General features: G+C 41.7%; 1 protein-coding gene across 1 annotated transcript in view; it reads left to right on the forward strand.

Annotated features, from left to right (window-relative positions):
- Positions 1–222: 222 nt before the first annotated feature.
- The window catches only part of RNF175 (ring finger protein 175), a 62,928-nt gene continuing 35,184 nt past the window's right edge, over positions 223–27,966 (forward strand). Inside the window, 2 exon segments of the mRNA XM_049852818.1 lie at positions 223–641; positions 15,299–15,440. Coding sequence (XP_049708775.1) covers positions 223–641; positions 15,299–15,440 — 561 coding nt within the window.

Here is a 27,966-nt window from a genome sequence, read left to right on the forward strand (position 1 = left end):
AATAAATACTTCTGAGGGAGAGGTCTGAGGGGGAAAGGTCACTCTGTTCCTTGCTTGTCTCATTTTTCTTTCATCTGCATTTCTTGCTCTCATTTCCTCTCCAGATCTTCTACCAACTGTGACCCGCTCCTCCAGCCCAGCCTTCGGTAACAAACCGATGGTTCCCGCCAAGTGCACAGGGCAGGGCGCAGGGCATTTTATAAGAGATGACGGCTAACTGAAATGACTTCTCAGAGAGTCCTGGGACCCCAAGAGGGCGAAGGTGATGACGACAACGAGCTCCCCTCCTCTGCAGGAGGCCACGACGCGAGAGAAGGGCGAAGGGGCCCGCGCGCTGGGAGGCTCACGGGCTCCCTGCAACGCACAGGCAGGGAGGGGCGGAGCGGCCTTCCGCCGCCGCAGACTCAGCTCCCACCCGCGGCCAGCGCGACCGAGGGGCGCCCACTTCTGCAGCCTGCCCGCCGCCCTCCCCACCCCGCCTGCGCGCGGGGAGAGGCGCCGACCAGCGGGCGGCGACTGGCGGCCCAGCATGGCTGCGAGCGGGGCGGTGCCGGCGCTGGAGTCGCCCCCGCAATAGGAGCAGGTACCCCGGCGCGGGGGCGCAGGCCGGGGGACTTCCTGCAGGGATCGGGCCGGGGGACGTGGGGGAAAGGCCGGGCCAGGGTCCCTAGGCTCAGACTAGGGCCGGGTGGGGCGCACGGACAGGGCTCCAAGACCCGCGGGAACCGGCCAGGGCTAGAGGGGGGCGGATGGCCTTCTGAAAGATGCTGCGGATTCGCCCCATCACACCTCGCCCCACCCTGCCCCAGGGAGAGCCTTACCTGGCTCGTTGCCAGCCCTCGCCACCCTTTTCTCCTCTCCGTCACTCCTTTCTTCCAAAATGAGCCTTATCCTGCTCATTCTCTCTCTTTCCCCAAGATGGGGACCTTGTCATGCTCGCCCCATCCATTCCCTGCCTTCCACACTCCCTGCCTCTCCCTTCCTCCCTCCTGGCAGAAGCCTGCAGGGCCCAGGGTAGAAGCTGTGGGCATGGGAGGAGGGCAGTTGAAGAAGGTTGGCTGTAGTTCAGGGCTTTGGCTTGACTGCCTTGGTTCTCAAATGTGAGTGTGGGTCAGAATCACCTGGACGGCGTGTTAAAACTCCCGGGCTCTGCCCCCAGGATTTCGGACTCTGCCTCAGGAATGGGGCCTGAGAATTTGTATGTCTAACAAGTTCCCAGAAGATGCTGACGCTCCAGCTTTGAGAACCACTGGTCTAGAGCTTTCTTTCTCCTGCTGGTGGTGATTTCAAACCATAGCAAGTTATTTTTCAGCCATAGGACGATTCTTAGGCCATGACCAGGTACCAGGAGCTGTTACACATTGTGGGGGAACACAGTCAGAGATGGGCCTTCTCTCAGGGAGGTTACATCCTTGAAGGAAAGTAAAACAACGACAAAAATAACTGATAAAGAGCAGGAAGAGTTTATTACTGTCGTTAGCTGCAGTCTGGCCAACTCATGGGAACCCCATGCACGACATGATTGGGCTGCTGAGATCCATAGGGTTTTCACTGGCTGATTTCCACAAGTAGATTGTCAGGCCTTTCTTCCTAGTTCACCGTATTCTGGAAGCTCTGCTGAAACCTATTCAGCATCATAGCAAACCGAAAGCCTCCACTGACGGACAGGTGGTGGCTGCGCATGAGATACTTTGGCTGAGAACAGAACCTGGGTCTCCCACGTGGAAGGTGAAGGTGAGAGTTATAGCACTGAACTACCACTCTCTCCAAGAAGAGATCAAAAAAAAAAAAAAAAAGCTAGTTGCTGTCAAGTTCATTCCAACTCATGGCAAACCTATGAGAAGATGTTGCTGTTGTTATTGTTAGGTGCCGTCGAGTTGGTTCCGACTCGTAGCAACCCTACAGGACAGAGTAGAACTGCCCCATAGGGTTTCCAAGGTGGATTTCAACTGCCAACCTTTTGGTTAGCAGCCGAGCTCTTAACCACTACACCACCGGGGCTTCTGAAAAGATATTAGTGTCCCTAAAATTGGTTTGGAAACCTTGGTGGCATAGTGGTTAAGAGCTACGGTGGTCAGTTCAGGTGAAGAGTCAAATATATTGGCTGAGCGTGCAGGGGGGATTCAGTGTGAGGCAAGGACCCAGGCCTGCCCCCTGCAGACTCAGATAAGAGAATAAATCAACTTCGGTGCGGTCCGATTGCACCCTAATGGAAGTGCTTGGGTGGCAATAGGTGTACTGGGAGGGGCCTAACCTAAAGGGCTTCCTGGAGGAAGTGGGGTCCAAGGGTGTGCAGAAATGAGGCAACCTGAAAGGGAAGGATAAGCTCTGCAAACAGAGGTTGGTGTGGAGGAAAAGCTCGGCTTGGCTAAGGCAGAAGGTGTGCAGGGTGTGGAGAATAAGGAGGCTGAGAAGGGAGGCTGAGCCTGGTGAGCCACATGAAGGACCACGCAGCCACTCGAATTTCAATCAGATGTCTTAGTTTCCTATGGCTCCTGTAGCACAAACACCGCAAGTGGTGGCTTTAGAGAGTAGAAATTAATGTTCTCACAGTTCAGGAGGTGAGAACTCCGAATTCGGATGTGACTTTGGGAGAAGTTTCTTCCTCGTCTATTTCAGCTTCTAGTAGCTGCCAGCAATCCTTGTAGATCCGTCTCGATCATCACCTGTCTTCCTCTTCTCTCCCCTGTGTGTCTCTGTGTCCAGGCTGCTGTTTGTATAATTCAGAAGTGGTAAGAAAAAGAGACCTAATTAACTGAGAAGTGGTCTAGTTAACATAACAAAAACCCCATTTCCAAGCAGGATCATATTTACAAGGATGTTGCTGTTGTCCTCATCTGCCATGTAGTCAGCCCACTACTCACAGCAACCCCATGCACAAAAGAATGAAATGCTTCTCATTTCATTTTCATTGGCTCATTTTCAGAGGTCAATTGCCAGGCTTTTCTTCCTACTCTGTCTTAGTCTGGGGGTTCCACTGAAACCTATTCAGCATCATAGCAACACCCAAGCCTTCACTGACAGATGGAGGTGCCTGCTCGTGAGGTGCATTGACTGGGAATCCATCCAGGTGTCCTGCATGGAAGGTGAAAACCTAACCACTGAACCGCCACTGCCTTCTCCACCGCAAGATGATAAAAAAATGTTTACTCGTGTTTTCTTCTAGCACTTTTAAGGTTTCATTTTTTACATTTAAATGTTTGATCCATCTGGAATTTGTTTAGAAGCAGGGAATTAGGTATGGGTTCAGCTTTACTTATTTATTTTTTCCAAATACGTAGCCAATTGTCCCAGAGCCATTTATGGAACAAGCCATTTTTCCCCCACTGATTTGAAATGGCTTTTTTATCGTATGTACTTGGGTCTGTTCCTGGACTCTGTGTTCTGTTCGCTTATCTGTCTTTCTATTCCTGGGCCAGTACTGCTCTCTATGAATTTCTGTGGCTTTTTCATGAATGTTAGTGCCTGGTAGGCCTAGCGTCCTCAGTGTTTTCTTCTTCTAAATTTTCCTGGCTATCCTTATACGTTTGTCCTTCCAGATGAACTTTTAATTTCTAAAATAAATCCTCTTATGATCGTGAAAGGGCTTGAAAATCAATATATCAAAAAAGATTCTTAAAAGATAGACCCACCCTAAGAAAAAATGTTGTACCGTAGAGAACTATTACTAGAAAAGATTACCATCATCATCATCACCATTGTAATTCACTTTTCAATGTCACTTGATCTAAAGAAGTTCTTACTTATATTTGACAGAATTTGGGGGGGAGGCTACAATTTTCACCCCCATATGCTTTCCTGGTCTTCGGTAGAATAATTTATTACACTGTATTAAATGTGATAGAATCTGGTAGATGGTTGGAGATAATTATGCCCAGGGCTATATTTCTAATAAAAATCAAATGGAACTTCTCTCTCAACATAACTAAATACCCATTTCCTTATTTTAATATAAAGCATTATAAACCTGAAGATCTCAAATCACAGAAAGGAAAGGTCCCAGGGTGTTCTATAGGTTAGAACTTTTATTCAGGTAATTGGCCCTTGGAGTAAGCACCTGCCTTAGTCATCTAGTGCTGCTATATCAGAAATACCACAAGTAGATGGATGGCTTTAAAAAAGAGAAGTTTATTCTCTCACAGTCCACTAGGCTAATTCATTCAGGGCACCAGCTCCAGGGGAAGGCTTTCTCTCTCTGTCGGCTCTGAAGGAAGGTCCTTGTGACGCATCAGTCTTCCCTTGGTCTGGGAATATCTCGGCACAGGAACCTCAGGTCCAAAGGATGTGCTCTGCTCCTAGCACTGCTTTCTTGGTGGTATGAGGTCCCCCTGTCTCTCTGCTTGCTTCTCTCTTTTATATCTCAAAAGAGATTGGCTTAAGACACTAATCTCATTTTGTAGACCTCATCAATCAATATAACTGCCGCTAATCCATCTTATTACACCACGGTGATAAGATTGACAACATTTAGGGAAATCACATCAGAAGATAAAATAGTAGACAATCATACAAGGGAATCATGACCTAGCCAAGCTGACAGATATTTTGGGGGAACACAATTCAATCCGTAACAGCACCTTTCTACAAAACTCATTATCGTGTCCTATTTGTACTCACAATATTCCAGTGAAGTAGAAAATAACAACTATTATATCAATTTCTATTTTTCAGTAAGGAAAATACAGGTTAATGATATGCCCAAGGTCACCTGAAGAACCATCAGCTCAGGGTTTTGTCCTGGGTGGTGCTGGGTGTTGGCCTGGCTTGGGACCACAAACCCATCTAATGTTTTTTCCTCCAAAGCAGAAGTCAGCAGAGAGAAGGTTGTCACTAGGCTTTGATCCTGGAACTCAGCACTTGAGCCCAGTTGCTGTGACCTCTATTTGAGTATCAGGGACCACCTGGTAGGACTATCACCTGGTGGGATTACCCTCTGATGAGATTACTACCTGGTGGGACCATCGCCTGGTGAGATCATCCCTGGTGAGATTACTCCCTGGCGTGACCACCACCTGGTGGGACCACCTCCTGGTGAGATTGCTGTATTCCCTGGTGGGACTATTACCTGATGAAATCACCACCTGGTGAGATTACTGTACTCCCTCTTGGGAACATTACCTGGTGGGATCACCCCCTGGTGAGCAGGTAGAGTCATAGAGAAGCTGCCACCATCACCAGCTGCCCTACCCACCTTCCCTTTTCTTACATTGTCCAGCAAGACCTGGCAATGTGCAAATATTGCCCAAACACCTACTTAGCTGTATCACTGGGAGCCTTGTTCTCTCTTGTGGGGAATCCCTTAAGCCTCTGACAAAAACATAGATTTTATTATGGAGCCTGTTTACCTCGACTTCAAGAAATCCTGGACGAACTAGGGTGGCATTTGTTTCTTTTATCTGTCAGAACTGCTTACACCATTGGGGGAAAACATAGAGAGGAAATCTGGTTAATATCAGGTTTGCATAACAAATGTTTTCTTTGCTATCTCTTTTTTGCCATCACTGGGGACTTTAGCTTTCAAACAATATTTTTTAATACTACTAGACCAAGGATTAATCTATGTATGCTCTCTGTGAATGTTATAAGATTATGTCCTTCCAATGACTGTCTTTAAAGGCTTCAAATGACCAAATTTGGTGGAATAACAGTAATCAGGTGAAGGCAGCACATGGACAGACTCAGTAGGTCATACAAAATCTGTCCTGGGGATGGGCTTTGTGCTCTCAGCTCAGTCTGCAAGGGCTCTACCAGGTTACTCCCTCCCTTCCCTTGGGCCATACTTTAAATTCAACCCTCAATAACAATGCCTTCTTAACGGGAGGACACTAACACACCCCAAACAAGGACAGCCCTGGTTAGCTCTCTCTAAAACTTGAACTAAAAAGAAAAAAACTTGCTTACTAGTAGACTCTCGACTCCTGGCAACCCCATGTGTGTCAGAGCAGAACTGTGCTCCATAAAGTTTTCAATGGCTGATTTTTCAGAAGTAGGTCTCCATGTTGCTGGGTGGAAACCCCAGGTTCTGCTAGGCATGACTCATCTCAGCCAATAAATGAGAGACTGAGATGGGAGAGTAAAAAGGTGCCTTTATTTCGTTGTGCAAGGAAAGGAAACAGGGCTGCTGCCATCAAGACTGCTCAGCATGGGTGAGGAGGAAGGTTACTTTTAAGGGTTTACAAGTAGGAAGTTCATAGAAGTTACATGAGCAACATCCTTAATCATACTACATAGGCACAATGGGGTTTACATGTAACTTCATGCATCACATGCTTAGAAAATGGCAGCTAAACTCCACCCAGAGACAGGGAAGTTACTATGTGTGAGGTATTTACTGAGCTAAATGGTTTTCCTGAATGTCAGCATGGCACCTGAATCCGTTTCCAAGTTTCTCTAGTTTTGGGCAGCAGTTAAAGAGAGGGGAACGAGCTTTTTAATGTAAAGTTACGGAGTATGCCTAGCAAGCTGCTTTAGGCAGTGAAATTTTTTGCAGCCTGGGGACCTCTATCTTATCCAGGCCTTACTTCTGAGCCATCTCTGGGTGGACTCGAACGTCCAGCCTTTTGGTTAGCAACCAAGCATGTTAACGGTTTGCACTACCCAGGGACCTCAAACCTTGAACTGGGTGGTGATATTTGCTCATTGGAATCATTTACGACACCAGCAAAACACGCTCTTGTAGGGGTGCTGAGATCCCCACGTCATATTCCAGAAGCAAGAGTGCTTATTAGGAGGCCACCTTATACAACCTTAACTGAACTACCAAAACAGAGCTGTAGGAATCGGTCCTTATTTGGTTCTCTGACCTAGGAGCTAGAATCAAATATTTATTAATAGTGACGTGAATACTGTTTTTTTTAGTTCTGTAAGCAAACATTTTATTAGGACTTTCTTACTAAATTATTACAGCCTTGGTGGCGTAGTGATTAAGTGCTCGGTGCTAACTGAAAAGTTGGTGGTTCAAACCCACCCCTGCTCTGTGGGAGAAAGATGTGGCAGTCTGCTTCCATAAAGATTAAAACCAAAGCAAACCCGCTGACCTCAATTCGATTCCAACTTATAGCGACTCTATATGACAGAGTAGAACTGCCCGATAGGGTTTCCAAGGAGCAGCCGGTGGATTTGAACTGAAGACCTTGTGGTGAGCAGTTGAACACTTAAGCACTGCATCACCAGGGCTCCATCCAGCCTTGAAAATCCTATGGGGCAGTTCTGCTGTGTCCCATAGGTTCATCGACTTGACAACAAGTTTGGTTGGTGTTTTTTTTTTTTTTTAGTAGGGAACATCACTATTTTTCATGGTTTGGATTTCACATACAATGCTTTAAACACAAGGTAAGAAAACAAGGACATTTTGATAAGGACACCTTTTATGTTTTTCAGATGTCCTGCACCAAGTTTTCTTTGGATGATGAGCAGAAGTAAGTGATTAATATTCTTTATAGCTCTTGAACCTAAAAATTAGATTTCCATCTTAACAGTTTGAGAGATGGGATGAAATCGCTTTAGTTGTAAGTTTCCCACCTACAGAAGGTGGGTTAGGACAGCAACATGGGGCAGTGTGCACAAAAATGCTCTATACCAAAATCAAACGGATTTTTATGTTTTCTCTAGTGTGCTCCATGCTAGCCCACAAAGTTGCATTTAAACATCCTTCATAATATGGCAGTATCAAGCTAGTGTTTACTTCAGGCATGTGGTACACCTGGTTTTCTTTATCTGATGTTTCCCCTGGGGTGTAGTCCCTACTGTGGGGTCACTGGGCCCTGTGGGTACCACATGAAATGAAATAAAAATGAAAAGTTCCTCCTTTATTGTGTTACAGGAAACTGTTGTAAGTGTATTCCTGCTTAAGATAGGGAGTACTTATTACATTTGTCTACCAGTTTATACTTTCCAAAGTACTTCCACATAGGTTAACCTATTTGAGATACTTTTTCATGATATATACACAACAGTGTTATAAAGCATATTTTGTCTTATAGATAATGTAAGTACTACTTTAGGTTGATGATAAATTTATTCTTCTATCTGCATTGTCTAAGTTGAAAGCTTATTAATGACATAGAATATTAAGTAGTGCTTTTGGATTTGAAGCTGTAAAAGCCATAACTAAGTTCTTGTAACCTTCTCATTTTTCTTCACTTCCCACGTATTAAGAGAGATGAATGTGTTTTTCTTTTTTTTGTTGTTATTTTTTATGAGCTTCTACAAACCATTCTTGTCTCCTGCACTCACCATCCAGCACAAAGACTAATGTCATGTAATTTTATTCAGGTGACTTACCTGATCCGGGCTTTAGCTTCTCCATTTGAAAAATGAAGGGATTTCAGTACCTCTGGTCTCTTCCAGTCTTAACATTCTGAGAGTCTATCTCAGAGAAGTTCAAGTCAAGCAGGAATGGTTTACTAGGCTCCGTGGGCTCATTTCTACACCTTCTCCAGCAGGGGGCACCCCTGGATTTGGATGGGGCACTTTCTGATGAGGCACTTGGTATGTCTCTGGGGCTTAGAGTAGCTGTAGAAATGCTGGTAAAGGAAGAGAACTCAAAACATAGAGCCAACAAAAGCCTCTAAGAGGTCACACTGTCACCAATCGTAAGTGGAAACCTAACTTCAAGATATGGTACTGACTGGTGGTGCTCCACCGGGGCTGAAAAATGGTTGTTGTTGTTAGGTGCCATCAAGTCGGTTCCGACTCATAGCGACCCTATGCACAACAGAACGAAACACTGCCTGGTCCTGCGCCATCCTTACAGTCATTGTTATGCTTGAGCTCATTGCTGCAGCCACTGTGTCAATCCACCTTATTGAGGGTCTTCCTCTTTTCCGCTGGCCCTGTACTCTGCCAAGCATGATGTCCTTCTCCAGGGACTGATCCCTCCTGACAACATGTCCAAAGTATGTAGGACACAGTCTCGCCATCCTTACTTCTAAGAAACATTCTGGTTGTACTTCTTCCAAGACAGATTTATTCCTTCTTTTGGCAGTCCATGGTGTATTCAATATTCCTTGCCAACACCACAATTCAAAGCCGTCAATTCTTCTTTGGTCTTCCTTATTCATTGTCCAGCTTTCACGTGCATACGATGCAATTGAAAATACCATAGCTTGGGTCAGGCACACCTTAGTCTTCAAGGTGACATCTTTGCTTTTCAATACTTTGAAGAGGTCCTTTGCAGCAGATTTACCCAGTGCAATGCATCATTTGATTTCTTGACTGCTGCTTCCATGGCTGTTGGTTGTGGATCCAAGTAAAATGAAATCCTTGACAACTTCAATCTTGTCTCCATTTATCATGAATCATGATGTTGCTTATTGATCCAGTTGTGAGGATTTTTGTTTTCTTTATGTTCAGGTGTAATCCATACTGAAGGCTGTGGTTTTTGATCTTCAAGTGATTAAAGTCCTTCTCACTTTCAGCAAGCAAGGTTGTGTCATCTGCATAATGCAGGTTGTTAATAAGTCTTCCTCCAATCCTGATGCCCCGTTCTTCATATGGTCCAGCTTCTCAGATTATGAGCTCAGCATACAGATTGAATAGGTATGGTGAAAGTATACAACCCTGACGCATACCTTTCCTAACTTTAAACCAATCAGTGAGCCCTTGTTCTGTCCGAATAACTGCCTCTTAATCTATGTAAAGGCTCCTCATGAGCACAATTAAGTATTCTGGAATTCCCATTCTTTGCAATGTTATCCATAATTTGTTATGACCCACACAGTCGAATGCCTTTGCATAGTCAATAAAACTCAGGTAAACATCGTTCTGGTATTCTCTGCTTTCAGCCAGGCTCCATCTGACATCAGCAATGATATCCCTGCTTCCACCTCCTCTTCTGAAACCACCCTGAACTTCTGGCAGTTCCCTGTTGATATACTGCTGCAGCCGCTTTTGAATGATCTTCAGCAAAATTTTGCTTGCGTGTGATATTAATGATATTATTCTATAATTTCCACATTCGGTTGGATCACCTTTCTTGGGAATAGGCATAAATATGGATCTCTTCCAGCCAGTTGGCTGGGAAGCTGTCTTCCGTATTTCTTGGCATAGACGAGTGAGCACCTCCAGCGCTGCATCTGTTTGTTGAAACATCTCAACTGATACTCCATCAATTTCTGGAGCCTTGTTTTTCACCAATGCTTTCAGAGCAGCTTGGAATTCTTCCTTCAGTGCCATTGGTTCCTGATCATATGCTACCTCTTGAAATCATTGAACATCGACTAACTCTTTTCGGTAAAATGACTCTGTGTATACCTTCCATCTTCTTTTGATGCTTCCTGCATCATTTAATATTTTCACCATAAAATCCTTCACTATTGCAACTCGAGGCTTGAATTTTTTCTTCAGTTCTTTCAGCTTGAGAAACACCAAGCGTGCTCTTCCCTTTCGGTTTTCTATCTGCAGCTCTTTGCACATGTCATTATAATACTTTACTTTGTATTTTCAAGCCTCCCTTTGAAATCTTCTGTTCAGTGCTTTTACTTCATCATTTCTTCCTTTTGCTTTAGCTGCTCGACATTCGTGAGCAAGTTTCAGAGCCTCCTCTGGCACCCATTTTGGTCTTTTCTTTCTTTCCTGTCTTTTCAATGACCTCTTGCTTTCTTCATGGATGATGTCCTTGATGTCATTCCACAACTTGTCTAGTCTTCGGTCACTAATGTTCAATATGTCAAATCTGTTCTTGAGATGGTCTCTAAATTCAGGTGGCATATACTCAAGGTCATATTTTGGCTCGTGCATTTGCTCTGATTTTCTTCAGTTTCAGCTTGAACTTGTATATGAGCAATTGATGGTCTGTTCCGCAGTCAGCCCCTGGCCTTGTTCTGTCTAATGATATTGAGGTTTTCCGTCATCTCTTTTCACAGATGTAGTCAATTTCATTCCTGTGTGTTCCATCTGGTGAGGTCCGTGTGTATAGTCACTGTTTATGTTAGTGAAAGAAGGTATTCACAATGAAGAAGTTGTTGGTCTTCCAAAATTCTATAATTGGATCTCCAGCATAGTTCCTATCACCAAGGACATATTTTCCAACTACCTATCCTTCTACATTGTTTCCAACTTTCATATTCCAATCACCAGTAATTATCAATGCATCCTGATTGCATGTTTGATGGAAAGATGGTGCTCATATTTATTAGGTTATTAATGGGACTAATTAATGATTTTTCCCCTTTTCCCTAATTTTCACCTTAGGCCTCTCTTTCCTCCTCTAGGCCAGCAGTTCTCAATCTTACTGTACCTTAGAATTATGTAACCCACTGCAGTCATAGAAGCTTTAAAAATTAACTGATGCAGCATCCCATCCCCAAAAGTTGTGATTTAATTGATCTGGGGTACAGCTCGGGTATTGGGATTTTTAAAAGCTAGAAACCCTCGTGGGGTAGTGGTTAAGTGCTATGGCTGCTAACCGAAAAGTCAGCAGTTCGAATCTACCAGGTGCTCCTTGGAAACTCTATGGGGCAGTTCTGCTCTGTCCTATAGGGTCGCCATAAGTTGGAATTGACTCAACGGCAATGGATTTGGTTTTTGGTTTTGGTACCCAGTAATTCCACGGTGCAGTGGTTAAGTGCTCAGCTGCTAACCATAAGGTTGGCTGTTTGAACCCACCAACCTCTCCAAGGGAGAACAATGTGGCAGTCAGTTTCTGTAAAGATTACAACCCTGGAAACCCTATGGGCCAGTTCTACTCTGTCCTATAGGGTTGCTATGAGTTGGAATCGACTCGATAGCAATGGGTTTGGTTTTTTGAGTTTTACTTGATGTTGTTTGGTGCCATCGAGTTGATTCCGACTCATAGCAACCATATGCACAACAGAACGAAACACTGCCTGGTCCAGTGCCCTCCTCGCAATCGTTGTTATGCTTAAGCCCATTGTTGCAGTTACTATGTCAGTCCAACTCATTGAGGATCTTCCTCTTTTTCGCTGACCTTCTCCTTTACCAAGCATGATGTCCGTCTCCAGGGACTGATGCCTCCTGATAGTGTGTCCAAAGTATGTGAGACATAGTCTCACCATCGTTGCTTCTAAGGAGCATTCTGGTCATACTCCTTCCAAGACAGATTTCTTCCTTCTTTTGGCAGTACATAAATATATTCAATATTCTTTGCCAATATGAATTGGAATTGACTCCACAGCAATGGGTTTTTTTTTTTTAATACCACAATTCAAAGGTGTTAATTCTTCCTCAGTCTTCCTTGTTCATTGTCCAGATTTCACATGCATATGAGGCAATTGAGAACACCATGGCTTGGGTCAGGCACACCTTAGTCTTCAAGGTGACATCTTTGCTTTTCAACACTTTAAAGATTTCTTTTGCAGCAGATTTGCCCAACGCAATGCGTCTTTTGATTTCTAGACTGCTGCTTCCATGAGTGTTGATTTTGGATCCAAGTAAAATGGAATCCTTGACAGGTTCAATCTTTTCTCTACTTGTCATGATGTTGATTATCTGTCCAGTTGTGAGGATATTTGTTTTATGTTGCAGCGTAAGTGTTTCAAGTTCTCTTCACTAAGCAAGGTTGTGTCATCTGCATAATACAGGTTCTTAATGAGTCTTCCTCCAATCCTGATGTCCCATCCTTCTTCATATAGTCCAGCTTCTCGGATTATTTACTCAGCACACAGATTGAATAAGTGTGGGTAAAGGATACAACTCGGACGCACACCTTTCCTGACTTTAAACCACACAGTATCCCCTTGTTCTGTTGGAATGACTGCCTCTTGATCTATGTACAGGTTCTTCATGAGCACAACTAATTGTTCTGGAAGTCTCATTCTTTGCAATGTTATCCCTAATTTGTTATGATCCACATAGTTGAATGCCTTTGCATAGTCAATAAGACACAGATAAACATCTTTCTGGTATTCTCTGCTTTCAGCCAGGATCCATCAGCAGTGATATTCCTGGTTCCATTTCCTCTTCTGAATCTGGCTTGAACATCTGGCAGTTCCCTGTTGATATAGTGTTGCAACTGCCTTTGAATGATCTTCAGCAAAATTTTACTTGAATGTGATATTAATGATATTGTTCTATATTTTCCACATTCGGTTGAATCACCTTTCTTGGGAATAGGCATAAATATGGATCTCTTCCATTCAGTTGGCCAGGTAGCTGTCTTCCAAATTTCTTGGCATAGACAAGTGAGCACTTCCAGAGCTGCATCCATTTGTTGAAACATCTCAGTTGGTATTCTGTCAATTCATGGAGCCTTTTTATTTGCCAATGCCCTCAGTGCAGCTTGGACTTCTTCCTTCAGTACCATCGGTTCTCGATCATATGCTACCTCCTGAAATGGTTAAACATTGTTGACCAATTCTTTTTGGTACAATGACTCTACATATTCCTCCCATCTTCTTTTGATGCTTCCTGCATCATTTAATATTTTCTGCATAAAAGACCTAGAATCCCTCAATATTGCAACTCAAGGCTTGAATTTTCTCTTCAGTTCTTTCAGCTTGAAAAATGCTGAATGTGTTCTTCCCTTTTGGTTTTCTATCTCCACCCCTTTGCACATGTCATTATAATACTTTGTCTTCTCAAGCCACCCTTTGAAATCTTCTGTTCAGCTCTTTGACTTCATCATTTCTTCCTTTTGCTTTAGCTACTCAACATTCAAGAGCAAGTTTCAGAGTCTCTTCTGACGTCCATTTTGGTCTTTCTTTCCTGTCTTTTCAATGACCTCTTGCTTTCTTCATGGATGATGTCCTTGATGTCATTCTACAACTCATCTGGTCTTCGGTCATTAGTGTTCAATAAGTCAAATCTTTTCTTGAGATGGTCTCTAAATTTAGGCGGGATATACTCAAGGTCATACTTTGGCCCTTGTAGACTTGTTCTGAGTTTCTTCAGTTTCAACTTGAACTTGCATATGAGCAATTGATGGTCTATTCCAAAGTTGGCCCCTGGCTTTGTTCTGACTGCTGATATTGAGCTTTTTCATCATCTCTTTCCACAGATGTGGTCAACTCGATTCATGTGTATTCCATCTGGCAAGGTCCATGTGTATAGTCGCCGTTTATGTTGTTGAAAAAAGGTATTTGTAATGAAGGAGTCGTTGGTCTTGCAAAATTCTGTCATGCAATCTCCAGCACCATTTCTATCTCCAAGGCCATATTTTCCAAATACTTATCCTTCCTCTTTGTTTTCAACTTTTGAATTCCAATCACCAGTAATTATCAGTGTACCTGTATTGCATGTTCGATTGATTTCAGACACAGAAGTTGGTAAAAATCTTCAACTTCTTCATCTTTGACCTTAGTGGTTGGTGTGTAAATTTGAATAATAGTCATATTAACTGGTCTTCCTTATATGTATATGGATATTATCCTACCACTTACAGCGTTGTACTTCAGGATACATCTTCAAATGTTCTAGGGTTTTACCTAGGAATTTCTAACTTCCAGCCGAGATTGAGAACCACTGCTCTAGGCTTTCTTCAAGGCCGCTCCTGTTGTAGGAAATTAAACCAGATGACATAGCGTCTTAGTGATTTTCTCTACCATTGTGCAAAACCAAGAGTCCAACCAAAAATGAAAATTTTCAGCCATCATCTGAATGTGTGTGCATATCTAAGATAATATTTGGGCCAATTCTTTCTCCCTATAATGAAAACAATTTATACAACTTGCTCAGGAACTTTCCATAGCACTGTGGATAATATACTCTCAGCAGAGGCACCATCTACGGTGTCTCCTTTTACTTGATAATATTGGAAATTACTTGAAATTACCAAATTCTATTTTTTTTTACTTTCAAAAATGGCAACTTTATATGATTCAACCTAATAGTTATTATTTTTACTAATATAGGTACAAATAAAATAACATATGCATTCCAGTTTTACACAGTAGGATACAGAGGGATAGTTATCTTAAATTTGTAAATGAGAAAACTGAGGCTCAGAGAGGATAAGTGACTTTCCTAAGCTTACATGGTGATTAAGTAACAGATCCAGGACTGGAACTCAAGTCTTCCTAGAGCAGTGATCAATGCTTGTGGTTTTAGCACTTAGCTTGAAAAGTCAAAGCTGAGGCCAAAACCAACCAGAAAGCAAACGGCTGGGAGGAATTGATTTTGCTGGTAGAATCAGGCTCCTCCTCTCATCTGCTACTTCCCCAACCCTGGAGCATGGGAGGAACCAAAACACAATTATGAAAACTTTGTAATCACAGCTTAACAACCCCTGTCTTTGAAACTTCTGATTGCCTCCTGTAAGTCCAGCCTGTTATATCTATATTTTTTACTAAATATGCAAGGGTTGAGGGCTTTTTCAGATGGCTTCATTTGCCGGTTCCAGCCTTCAGCAGGAGAGGATGTACAAGTTACATTGGGACCACGAGTCCATGCACGCGGAGATGATCTTGATCTTCTTCTGCGCCCTGGTCATCGCACAGGTAGTGCTGGTGCAGTGGAGACAAAGGCACAGGCGGTCCTACAGTGTGAGTCGCCCCTGCTTGTCCTTGCTGCCACATCCCTCCTTTCTTATCCCTTTGAAGGAAATAAAAAACCAGTTACTGTCAGGGTGATTCCTACTCAAGGCAACTCTGTATGTGTCAAAGTGGAACCACGCTTCATAGGATTTTCAAAGTAGTAGATCACCAGGCTTTTCTCCCTAGGACTTGTGGGTGTACTCGAACTTCCTGCCCTTCAGTTAACAACCCATAGTGTTAACCACTCGCACCACCCAGAGACTCCGTCTGATTCTGCTTTGGTTTAAATTAGTGGTTCTCATGACAGGAGGGAGTGGTGGGGTAGGGATTTCGCTTCCAGGAAATATTTGGCAATGTCTGAAAACAATTTCTTTTTTATTGTATTTTAGGTGGAGTTAATTAGCTTCCCATTCTACAGTCTATACACAAATTGTTCCCTTACATTGGTTACAGCACCTGCAATGTGTCAGCACTCTCCCCAGTACCACCCTGAGTTCCGTATTTCTATTCGTACAGCTTTCCTATCCCTTCCTGCCCTTTCGGTCTCATATAGATGATTGCTCTAAAGAGCACTTTCCTCACAGGTATTATTGTTTATTTTATAGGCCTGCCTATTATTTGGCTGAAAGGTGATCTCCAGGAATGGCTTCAAGTAGAAGCTAGAAGAGGGCCTAAGGGCCGTAGTCTTGGGGTTCCTCCAGTCTTTCTCAGACCAGTAAATCTGGTCTTTTTTATGAATTTGAATTTTGTTCTACATTTTTTTCCCTCTCTGACTGGGCCCTCCTCTTGTGATCCTGGTCAAAGCAGTAGCCAGGCACCATCTAGTTCTTCTGGTCTGAGGCTAGTGGAAGCTGTGGTATTTGTGGTTCATTAGTCCTTTGGACTAATTATTTCCTTGAGTCTTTGGTTTTCTTCACTCTCCTTTGCTCCAGATGAAAAAAAGACCAATAATTGTATATTAGATAGCTGCTTATAAGACTCCAGACACTACACACCAAAGTAGGATGTAGAATATTGTCTTTATGAACTATGTTATGTCAATTGACCTAAATGTCCCCCAAGACTATGGCCCTTAGCCTTCAAGCCCAGTAACTCAGTCCTGTGATATGTATGGCTATGTCTAGGATGTTTCCATGACTATGCCCCTTGTGTACTGTATTATATATATGAATATACATGCAACACATACAAATATGTTTGTAGAAATATCCACAGAAAAACCTATACATGCACATTGGTACTCCTGTACAACCTCCCACACCTACTCAGCATACATATCTACCTGTGTATCCTCTCATAAATTCTTGTTTGTTATTACTGCTGTTGCAGGATTATGTATGTGATAGTATTTACCATCATTGTCTTTTATTCTTGCGTACATCTCAGTGTCTTCCCTTGCCTTCGTCCTATTATGCTGACTTACCCCATATTGTGTGCTGCCTTTCCCTTCACAGAAGTTAACGTGTGTCTACTCTCCAGTTAGTGATTTTTCCTCCCTCCTCCTTCCATGTCTGGTGACCATCAAAAAATGTTTCTTTCTGTGTATAAACATTTTCTTGAATGTTGATAATAGTGGTCTCATATAATATTTGTCCTTTTGTGATTGACTTATGTCACTCAGTATAATATCTTCCAGACTCATCCATCTTGTGAGAGATTTTGCAGATTCATCATTATTCTTTATCATTGCGTAGTATGCCATTGTGTGTGTGTACCATAGTTTGTTTATTGATTCATCCATTGATGGACACTTAGTTTTCTTTTTTTTTTTTTTAGGTTGTTTGCATGTTTTTGCTATTGTTAACAATGCTACAATGAATATGGGAGTGCCTATGTCTATTCTTGTCGTGGCTTTTATTTCTCTAGGATATGTACCTAGGATTGGGATTGCTGGACCACATGGTATTTCTAGATCTAGCTTTCTAAGGAAGCACCATACTGTTTCCATAGTGGTTGTACCGTTTTACATTCCCACCAGCAGTGCATAAGAGTTCCAATCTCCTCACAACCTTACCAGCATTTGTCGTTTTCTGTTTTTTTGATTAGTGCATTATTGCTGGGGTGAGATGATATCTCAACGTAGTTTTGATTTGCATCTCTCTACTGGCTAAGTACGTCTCACATAGTGTGGACATGTTATCAGGAGGGATCAGTCCCTGGAGAAGAACATCATGCTTGGTAAAGTACAGGCTCAGTGAAAAAGAGGAAGACCTTCAATGAAATGGATTGACACAGTGGCTGCAACAATAGGTTCAAACACAGCAACAATTGTGAGGATGGCGCAGGACTAGGCATTGTTTTGTTCTCTTGTGCATGAGGTGGCTTTGAGTCGAAACTGACTCGACAGCACCTAACAACAACAAGTGGCTGATGATCGAGAGCATCTCTTCATGTCTTTTTTAACCACCCGAATGTCTTCCTTGGTGAATTGCCTGTTCATGTACTTCGCCAATTTTTTAATTGGGTTGTTTGTCTTTTTGTTGTTGAGATTTTGAAGTTTTCTATAAATTTTGGAGATAGACCCTTGTCAGATAGGTCATAGCCAAATTTTTTTCCCAATCTATGGGTTTTCTTTTTACTCTTTTGGTGAAGACTTTTGATGAGGTCTTTTGATGAGCATAAGTTTTTAATCTTTAGGAGATCCAGTTATCTAGTTTGTCTTCTGCTGTTTGTGTGTTTTTGGTTACTTTTGGCATTCTATTTTTGCCATATATTAGGGCCCCTAGCATCGTCCCTATTTTTTCTTCCATGGTCTTTATAATTTTTGGTTTTACATTTAGATATTTGATCCATTTTCAGTTTTTGTGTAAGGTGTGAGGTATGGATCTTGTTTCATTTTTCTGCAAATGGATATCCATATTTGCCAGCACAATTCGTTAAAGACTTTCTTTTCCTTGTTTAATGAACTTTGACTCTTTGTCAAAGATCAGCTGTCCCTAGGTGGATGGATTTACTTTTGAGTTCTCAATTATGTTCCATTGGTCTATGTGTCTGTCATTGTGCCAGCATCAGGCTGTTTTGACTACCATGGCTGTACAGTAGGTTCTGGGATCGGGAAGTATGAGACCTCCTACTGTGTTCTTCTTCTCCAATACTGCTTTGCTTTTCAGGGCCTCTTTCTTTTCCATATAAAGTTGGCGATTAGTTTTACTATTTCATTAAAAAATGTTGTTGGAATTTGGACCAGGATTGCATTGTATTGGTAGATCACTTTGAGTAGTATTAACATTTTCACAATTTTAAGTCTTCCTATTTTTTTTTATCCTTGAGTGCGGCATGTTTTTCCATTTATGTAGGTCTGTTGGTCTGGGTTCCACCACTTATTTGTCACACTTTGGTAGCTTGTATGTTGCTGTAATGCTAGAAGCTATGCCACCAGTATTTCAAATACAAGCAGGGTCATCCATGGTGAACAGGTTTCAGCAGAGCTTACAGACTAAGAGAGACTAGGAAAAAGGACTTGGTAATCTACTTCTAACAAAATTGACCAGTGAAAACTTTATGAATAGCAGTGGAACATTAGCTGATATAGTTCCAAAGATGAGCCCCTCAGGTTGGAAGGCACTAAAAGACAACTGCAGAAGAGCTGCCTCCTCAAAGTAGAGTCGAATTTAATGACAGGGATGGAGTCAAGCATTTGGGACCCTCATTTGCTGAGGTGGCATGACTCAAAATGAGAAGAAACAGCTACAAACATCCATTAATAATCATAATGTGTAATGTATAAAGTATGAATCTAGAAAAACTGTAAGTCATCAGAAATGAAATGCATAAAAATTGATCTCCTAGGCTTTAGTGAGCTGACATGGACTGGTATTCGCCATTGTGAATTGGATAATCATATGGTCTACTATGCCGGTAACGACAAATTCAAGAGGAGTGGCATCACATTCATTGTCAAAAAGAACATTTTTCAAGATCTATTCAGAAGTACAATACTGTCAGTGATAGGATAATATTCATACACCTACAAGGAAGACCAGTTAATATGACTATTATTCAAATTTACACATAAACCACTAATGCCAGAGACGAAGAAATTGAAGATTTTTACCAACTTCTGCAGTCTGAAATTGATCAGACATGCAATCAAGACACATTGATAATTGCTGATGATTGGAATACGTAAATTGGAAATAAAGAAGGATCAGTAGTTGGAAAATATGGCCTTGGTGATAGAAATGACCCCAGAGGATGACAGTCTGTAAAGAAAATGTTCTGCATTCTGCTTTTGGAGTAGCATCTGGAGTCTTAAAAGCCTGTGAGCGGTCATCTAAAATACCCTACTGTCTCATGCCTTTGGGGGCAAGGAATAATGAAGAAAACTAAAGACACAAGAGGAAGATTAGTCAAAACGACTAATGGGCCATGTCTACCACGGCCTTCACCAGACTGAGTCCAGCACAACCAGATTGTGCCTGCCTACCATCACTGACTGCTCTGACGGGGATCGCAATAGACAGTCCCAGACAGAGCTAGAGAAAAATGTAGAACAAAATTCTAACTCAGAAAGAAAGACCGGACTTGCTGACCTGACAGAGACTAGAGAAACCCTGAGAGTATGGCTCCCAGACAGCCGGCCACTTTGTTGAATTCTCCTATTAGTTACAGTAGCTTTCTTGTGGAGTCTCTGGGATTTTCCATGTATAGGATCATACATCTGCAAATAAGGATAGTTTTACTTCTTCCTTACCTACTCTAATGCCTTTCATTTTCCATTCTTGCCTTACTTTTCTAGCTAAGATTTCCAGTACAATCTTGAATAAGAGTGGTGACAAAGGGCATTCTTGTCTGGTTCCCATTGTGCTTTCAGTCTCTCTCCGTTAAGAATAATGTCAGCTGTTGATTTTGTTTATATGCCCTTAATTATGTTGAGGGATTTCCCTTCTATTCCTCTTTTGCTGAGAATGTTTATCAAAAATGGGTATTCAACTTTGTCAAAAGCCTTTTCTGCGTCAATTGAGACGATCTCGTGATTCTTTTACTTATGTGCTGGATTATGTTGCTTGATTTTCTAATGTTGAACCAACCTCGCATACCTGGTATGAATCCCACTTGGCATGATGTATTATTTTTTCATATGCTCTTGAATTCTATTGGCTAGAACTTTGTTGACAGCTTTTGTGTCTATATTCATGAGGGAAATATATATATGTGTGTGTGTGTGTGTGTGTGTTTAGTGATGTCTTTGCCTGGTCTTGATATCAGGGTTATGCTGGCTTCACAGACTGAATTAAGTAGTATTCCTTCCTTTTCTAAATTCTGGAAGTTTGAATAGTATTGTTGTCAACTCTTCTTTGAATATTTGCTAAAATTCTCCAGTGAAGCTGTCTGGGCCAGAATTTTTTTTTGTTGGGAGTTTTTTTTTTAATGATCCCTTCAATTTCTTCTTCTATTATGGGTTTGTTTAGATTTTCTAGTTTGGTTTGTGTCCATTTGGGTGGTAGTGTGTTTTTAGAAATTTGTCCATTTCTTCTAGGTTTTCAAATTTGTTGAGTATAATTTTTTCATAAAATTTTGTTATGATCCTTTTTATTTCAGTTGGTTCTGTTTTAATGTCATCCATCTCATTTCTTATTTGGGTTATTTTCATCTTCTTTTCTTTTGTAAATTTGGCCAGTGGTTTGTTGATTTTTTTTTCTTTCTTTCTTTTTTATTGTACTTTAGATGGTTTACAAACCAAATTGGTTTCTCATTAAATAATTAATACACATATTATTTTGGGACATTGGTTGCCAACCGTGCAACATGTCCACACTCTCCCCTTCTCCACCTTGAATTCCTCAGTAACAGCTTTTCTGTCCCTTCCTCCAACCTCATTCTTGGCCCTGGGCTGATGTGTTCATTTAGTCTCATTTTGTTTTATGGGCCTGTCTAATCTTTGGCTGAAGGATGAACCTCAGGAGTGACTTCAGTACTGAGTTAAAATGGTGTCCAAGGGCCATATTCTCGGGATTTCTCCAGTCTCTGTCAGACCAGTAAGTCTGATTTTGTGTGTGTGTGTGTGTGTGAGTTAGAATTTCGTTCTACATTTTTCTCCAGCTCTGTCCGGGACGCTCTGTTGTGATCCCTGTCAGAGCAGTCAGCGGTGGTAGCGGGGAACCATCAAATTGTACTGGACTCAGTCAGATGGAGGATATGGTACTTGTGGTCCATTAGTCCTCTGGATTAATCTTTCTCTTATGTCTTTGGTTTTCTTCTCCCTTGCTCCAGAAGAGGTGAGACCAGTGAAGTAAGTATCTTACATGGCCGCTCACAAGCTTTTAAGACCCCAGATGCTACTCACCAAAGTTGGATGTAGAACATTTTCTTTATAAACCGTATTATGCCAATTGAGCTAGATGTGCCCCTAGATGTGGTCCCCAACCCTCAGCCCAGTAATTCAGTCCCTGAGGAAGTTTGGATGTGTCTATAGAGCTTTGATGACCTCATCTCGGTCAAGTTGTGCTGGTTTTCCCAGTATTATGTACTGTCTTACCTTTAACCAAAATTAACACTTTTCTTGTCTATTTAGTGTTTTTCCTCTCCACTACTACCCTCCCTCATAACTATCAAAGATTATTTCTTTTTGTGTGTAAACCTTTTCTTGAGTTTTTATAGTAGTGGTCTCATACAATATTTGTCCTTTTGTGATTGACTTATTTTACTCAGCATAATGCCTTTTAGGTTCATCCATGTTGTGAGATGTTTTGCAGATTCATCATTGTTCTTTACTGTTGCATGGTATTCCACTGTGTATAAGTATCATTGTTTATCCATTCATCTGTTGATGGGCACTTAGGTTGTAGCCATCATTTTGATATTGTGACTAATGCTGCAATGAACATGGGTGTGCATATGTCTATTTGTGTGAAGGCTCTTATCTCTCTAGGATATATTCCTAGGAGTGGGATTGCTGGATCATATGGTATTTCTAGTTGTAGCATTTTAAGGAAGTGCCATATTGATTTCCAAAACAGTTGTACTATTTTGCATTCCCACCAGCAGCGCATAAGAGTTCCAGTCTCCTTGTAGCCTCTCCAACATTTGTTATTTTCTGGCTTTTTTATTCATGCAGTAATGTCAGGGTGAGATGATATCTTATTGTGGTTTTGATTTGCATTTCCCTAATGGCTAGTGATCACAAGCATTTCCCCATGTGTCTGTTAGCCGCCAGAATGTGTTCTTTGGTGAAGTGCCTGTTCATATCCTTTACCCATTTTTTAATTCGATTTTTTTTTGGTAGATTTTAGAGATTAGACCTTTGTTGGATTTATCATAGCCAATTTTTTTTCCCCAGTCTATAGGTTCTCTTTTTACTCTTTTGGCGAAGACTTTGTTGAGCATACGTGTTTAATTTTTGGAAGATCCCAGTTATCTACCTTATGTTGTGGTGTTTGTGTATTGTTAGTTATGGTTTGTACCCTGTTTATGGATAATTTGGACACATCCTTCAGAGGTGAGGGACTAATCCAAAAAGCTCAGAACTTTTTCACATACAGCCTTTTAACAAATATAGCCATCCTCTGAAGGGATCATTAATTTGTCTAAGGCAGCATCTGTTCTGTACTGTGCATCTCAGAGCAGCTTATAAATAAGCAAAGAAAATTTAAAAAACAAAAAACATCCCTGCCATCCAGTCAATTCCAACTCATAGCGACCCTATAGGACAGAGTAAAACTGCTCCATAGAGTTTCCAAGGAGGTAGCTGGTGGATTCGAACATCTGACCTTTTGATTAGCAGCTGTAGCTCTTAACCACTGAGCCACCAGGGCTCCAAAGAAAATTGGTATCTATAAAATAAAGTTTAAAAATATAACAACTGCTCCTGTGTGATACTAAAACTTACAGATAAAATGTGAAAAATTCTTATTTTGTTCAGGATACTACTAAATGTTTCCAAATAGTCACATTTTTAGCACAGTATAGACCAAGCATCTGGATACTTGCATTTTTCTCTTCCAGTGGGTAGCCTGATATGGCGTAGACTCAAAGTCAAATTATTTCCAAATGCTTTTAACAGAATTTGATTAGAAATCAAATTTCATTGGCACCACTCTCCCCACCTTCTTTTATGCATCCTACTTTTCATATGTGCAGGAAGCGAGGGTGGGGTGGTGCCAAAATAGAATCCTTCTCCATCTCTTCACATCGATGAGAAGGGCTGATAACTGCATACAAAGAATTTGGGTTTCATACACACTGTTAACTTGCCTGAACACCCGAGCAAATAATTTACCACAGATTGAAACATTTCTCTAAGTCAAACTTTCTGCGTATTAATAGCTATGAAACACTAGAACATATCACTGTGCCAGTAAAGCATTGTGTCTACTCAAATCCTTTTAAAATGAGGCAAGGAACAAATACATACGTGGTTACACACATGCATACATAAAACTGCTGAATCTCCTTTAAGAATTTAAATAAAATCAACCATTTGGATTGACTTGGAGACAGAGTATGGACCAAGTAAATTTCTAAGGGCCCTCCATATGCCAAGATTCTGTACTTTTTTCTTGTTTGATGTATGTCCACACATTCCCTCACTGCCAACTGCCTCATAGGGTTTCCAAGGAGTGGCTGGTGGATTCGAACTGCTGACCTTTTTGGTTAGCAGCAGAGCTCTTAACAGCTGTGCTACCAGGGCTCCGTTGTACTGATAGCAACAGTGTTTTCTAAAATCGTTTATTTACATTATAAACTCTTGCTTACCTCTGAGCGTCCCCCTGCACCCCCTCCACCCCACCGCCTACCCATACACATAAGTGGTTGCAAATAGTCAGGGATTTGCAGTGCACAGGGAATGAGCATCACACAACTTCTGTTTCTGATATTTCATGGCCCATTCATCATTCTGTACAATTAGACCAGTGAAAAGGCATCTTTATTTTCAGTTGATTTGCAGATCTTTTCAGATTCATTTTTGTGCATGGCAACGAGAAAAAGCCTGGTAACTTTGGGCAGTGTCTGATTGGTCAGGAAATTCCTCCTGCTACGATGTGTGGGTGGGGAGAATGCGGGTGATGGGATCCAGACGCATGGGCTGCCCTCACAAGTAATGCAGATGCTTTTTATAGGCCCATGCCCAGATGGTGACCCCTCTGGCATTATTAATGTGTTCCAGATGCCAGGCTTCCTCCTTTGCATGTATGTGCCTCGGCTTCACATATTTCATGTGTTTATTTATGAGGTACAACATTCCTACATTTCATATGTGGCAGTTACTATTAAAAATGAGAAGTTATAATGGCTCTGGAAATTGATAAAGAATCTTTTAAATTGCTATGAAATGTGGCCCTCATTTAAAAAATGACTTCTCATAACAATTATTGAATTCGTAATTCAAATTTCTGACCTTTCCCCTTGCATGTTGAGAAAATATGGTGCTGGGTATACACTTTAAAGATAGTTAAGAAATAAGATATTTACATATGTAATACATTAAAATGATTTTCTGCTTTTATTTCCTTTCTGCTCTCCAAAGTCTACTTTTAAAAGTACCATGTTTGTACACTGAGCATTGTTATTCACTGTTTATTAAATCTAGGCATCAACTAAGAGAAATTTGGGATCTTCTAGAAATGGTTACGTAGAGGGTCAGTGAAAAAAGGAAGACCCTCAAGGAGGTGGATTGACAGAGTGGCTGTAACAAGGGGCTGAAACACAGCAACGATTGTGAGGATGGCATGGGACTGGGCAGTGTTTCGTTCTGTTGTACGTAAGGTCGCTATGAGTCAGAACTAACTCGATGGCATCTAACAACAACGACAACAGAAATGGCTCATACTTATAGATGCATAGGGAGAGAACTAGTTTATAAAATTATGTCCAATAGTAGTTCCAAACCAATGTAGACTGTAACTCCGTGAATTTTAGGAAATGTATTAGTCTTATCAACTTTGGTTCATGATCTAAAGTATAAAATATCAGAGAATTGCAGTTTTATCCTGAATAAAAATTAACAGATTCTTAACATTTCATTTAAAAATCTTCAGCATTTTTGTAAAAATGAATCAAAATCTTAAAACAGAAAGATGAAAAATGCAAAAGGTCAATCAGACTTTGAAAGTTGGAGTTCATGTCTGTTTCCTTTAATATCATAAATAATTGACTTTAAAAAAGTCAGTAAATGTGTAATTTAAAATAGATAACTTTCTATAATCAAATGTGAGAAATAAATGACCAAAACACAGACGTAGTTCTTGCAAAGGGTTGAACACTTTTATTGTGGGTTGAAGTTGCTAACGTTGAGTGCCAAAGTAAGCATCTCTTCAGGCTTCTGTACCGTTAGACCAATGAAAGTCTTTAGACTTGGAAACCTGGCGTGTGGTTCCTGGCCCTCAGGAAAGCTATTCTACTTAAATAAAGTCTTTTTTTTCCTATTCTGTGGATATCTTTATCTCAATTTTACAAATGAAGGTGCTAATGCATTCACCATTATGCTTTGACCGTACCCATAAAGTGGGATGGAAAATTAAAGGAATTATCTGAGTAACTCAGATAAGGGTAAATAAACTTACTCTTCCCTAAAAGCACTGTCTAGAATTTAGAAGAAAAAAAAAAGTGGTTATAGAGTATTTTTTGCTGAAATCTCCAGATATTTACCTCAGGTTTGCTCCATGTGTATTTTTGTTCAAATGCATATGTATAACAACCGTAGAGTCCTCTGCAAAGTCTAAAGCAACTCTAAGGAAACTTCGGATCAGATTGCTTATGGGGATGGAGCAATAAAAAGTGAATGAGAGCCTAGGAAATGTCTTTTTATTTGACATGGAGAGAAAAATGCCTGTGGCCTTGCCTGTTTAATTTATATGTTAAAGACCTGTCAAATGTTTTTAGTTACTGATTTTAGACCATTATGACCAAGACCTACTAAAGGAGCCAAACATATATCCATAGACTCCTGTTTTTTTCTAAGCCTTCCTCTTTTATCACAAAGATTAAGAACATAAAGAAAGCAAGCGATACCAGTCTTTTTTATACTCAAGATGACAAATATGTGACACACATAGATTTTACCACCAAACCAGGAGCCAGCCTCAAAATCCTTCTCAATAGAGGTGCCACTAATAATTAACTAAAACCCTGATGGCATTGTAGTTAAGAGTTTGGCTGTAAATCAAAAGGTTCAGCAGTTTGAATCCATCAGATGCTCCATAGTAACTCTATGGGGCAGTTCTACTCTGTCCTATAGGGTCACTATGAGTCGGAACCCACTCAAAGGCAACAGGTGTGGCTTTTTTTTGTTGTTGTTGTTGTTTATACCGGAGACAAAACCATTTTGGTACCCCCCTCTGATATCTCTTTTGGGTGAATGTTCTTGTTTTTAGCTGCCATGGAGTTGAGGCAGCTTATGGTGACCAGAACAAAACACTGCCTGGTCCTGCGCCATCAACATAATCGGTTGTGGATCAAGCAGTTGTAATCCATAGGGTCTTCGTTGGCTTATTTTTGGAAATAAATCACCAGGCTTTTCTTACTAGTCCATTTTAGTCTGGAGGCACCACCGAAACCTGTTCAGCATTATAGCAACGTGGAAGCCAGATGGGTGGAGATGGCTGCACATGAAAGGCACTGATGAGGAGTCAAACCAGAGTCTCCCACACAGAAGGTGAGAATCCTACCGCTGAACCACCAATGCCCTCTCTGGGTGAATAATGGTTGGTTAGTCTGAATGTGATGGAACATAAAAGACCAAAGGTTATTACTATTGTTTAAACCTGTCTGCTTTCACAGGGGAGGTGAATAGCTAGGATTAGGCCTGCCTTAAAGGTTAGGAGTGTTACTATGGTAACTGTATCAAGTCAGTGACCCACAGCCCATCAGCTCAGTCTCTCCGGCCCCCTCCCCTGTGGGATTGGGGCCAGCCAGCCTAAAGCACCTGCTGGAGGCCACTTGAACTCAGGTCACCTACACAGGCCACAAAGCCATCAGACACAAAGGAACAGGGAAGGGTGTGATCCACACCCTGGGCTGCCTGGAAAAGGCACCAGCAAACATCAGAGCAGAGACAAGACGCAAGGCTGCAAATCCAATAGTCAGGGGCGAGGTGACTCCGTAGTTCTGACTCAAGGGCTAACATGCAGAGCGCACTGGAGCAGCAGGCAGAGGAGGCCCCGGAAGCTGCTCTGACTCACTGACCACCAGTTCCTCCTTTGACATACTATGCACTTTTGCATGTGCAGATGAGAATAACAACAGCTCCTTAGCTCCACATAGTGCATGTGGAGTGCAGAGTGCTTTACCATCTGCGATCTCATTTCATTCCCACCTCACTCAGCATGGAGTTCCTGGGTGGTACAGACGCCTAACTCCATAGGCTGCTAACCAAAAGGTTGGAGGTTTGAATCCACCCAGAAGTACCTCAGAAGAAAGGCCTGGCAATCTACTTCTGGGAAACCAGGCATTGAAAATCCTATGGCGCACAGTTCTACACACACATGAGGTCACCACGAGTCAGAGTCAAGTGGACGGCAACTCATTTTGTTGGTTCGGTCGGTGCAGGGAAGCAGGGCCGGCACTGTTATCCTCTTTTACAGCTAACGCGAGGCTC

The sequence above is a fragment of the Elephas maximus genome, chromosome 13 (assembly GCF_024166365.1).
Source record: "Elephas maximus indicus isolate mEleMax1 chromosome 13, mEleMax1 primary haplotype, whole genome shotgun sequence".
NCBI lineage: Eukaryota > Metazoa > Chordata > Mammalia > Proboscidea > Elephantidae > Elephas > Elephas maximus.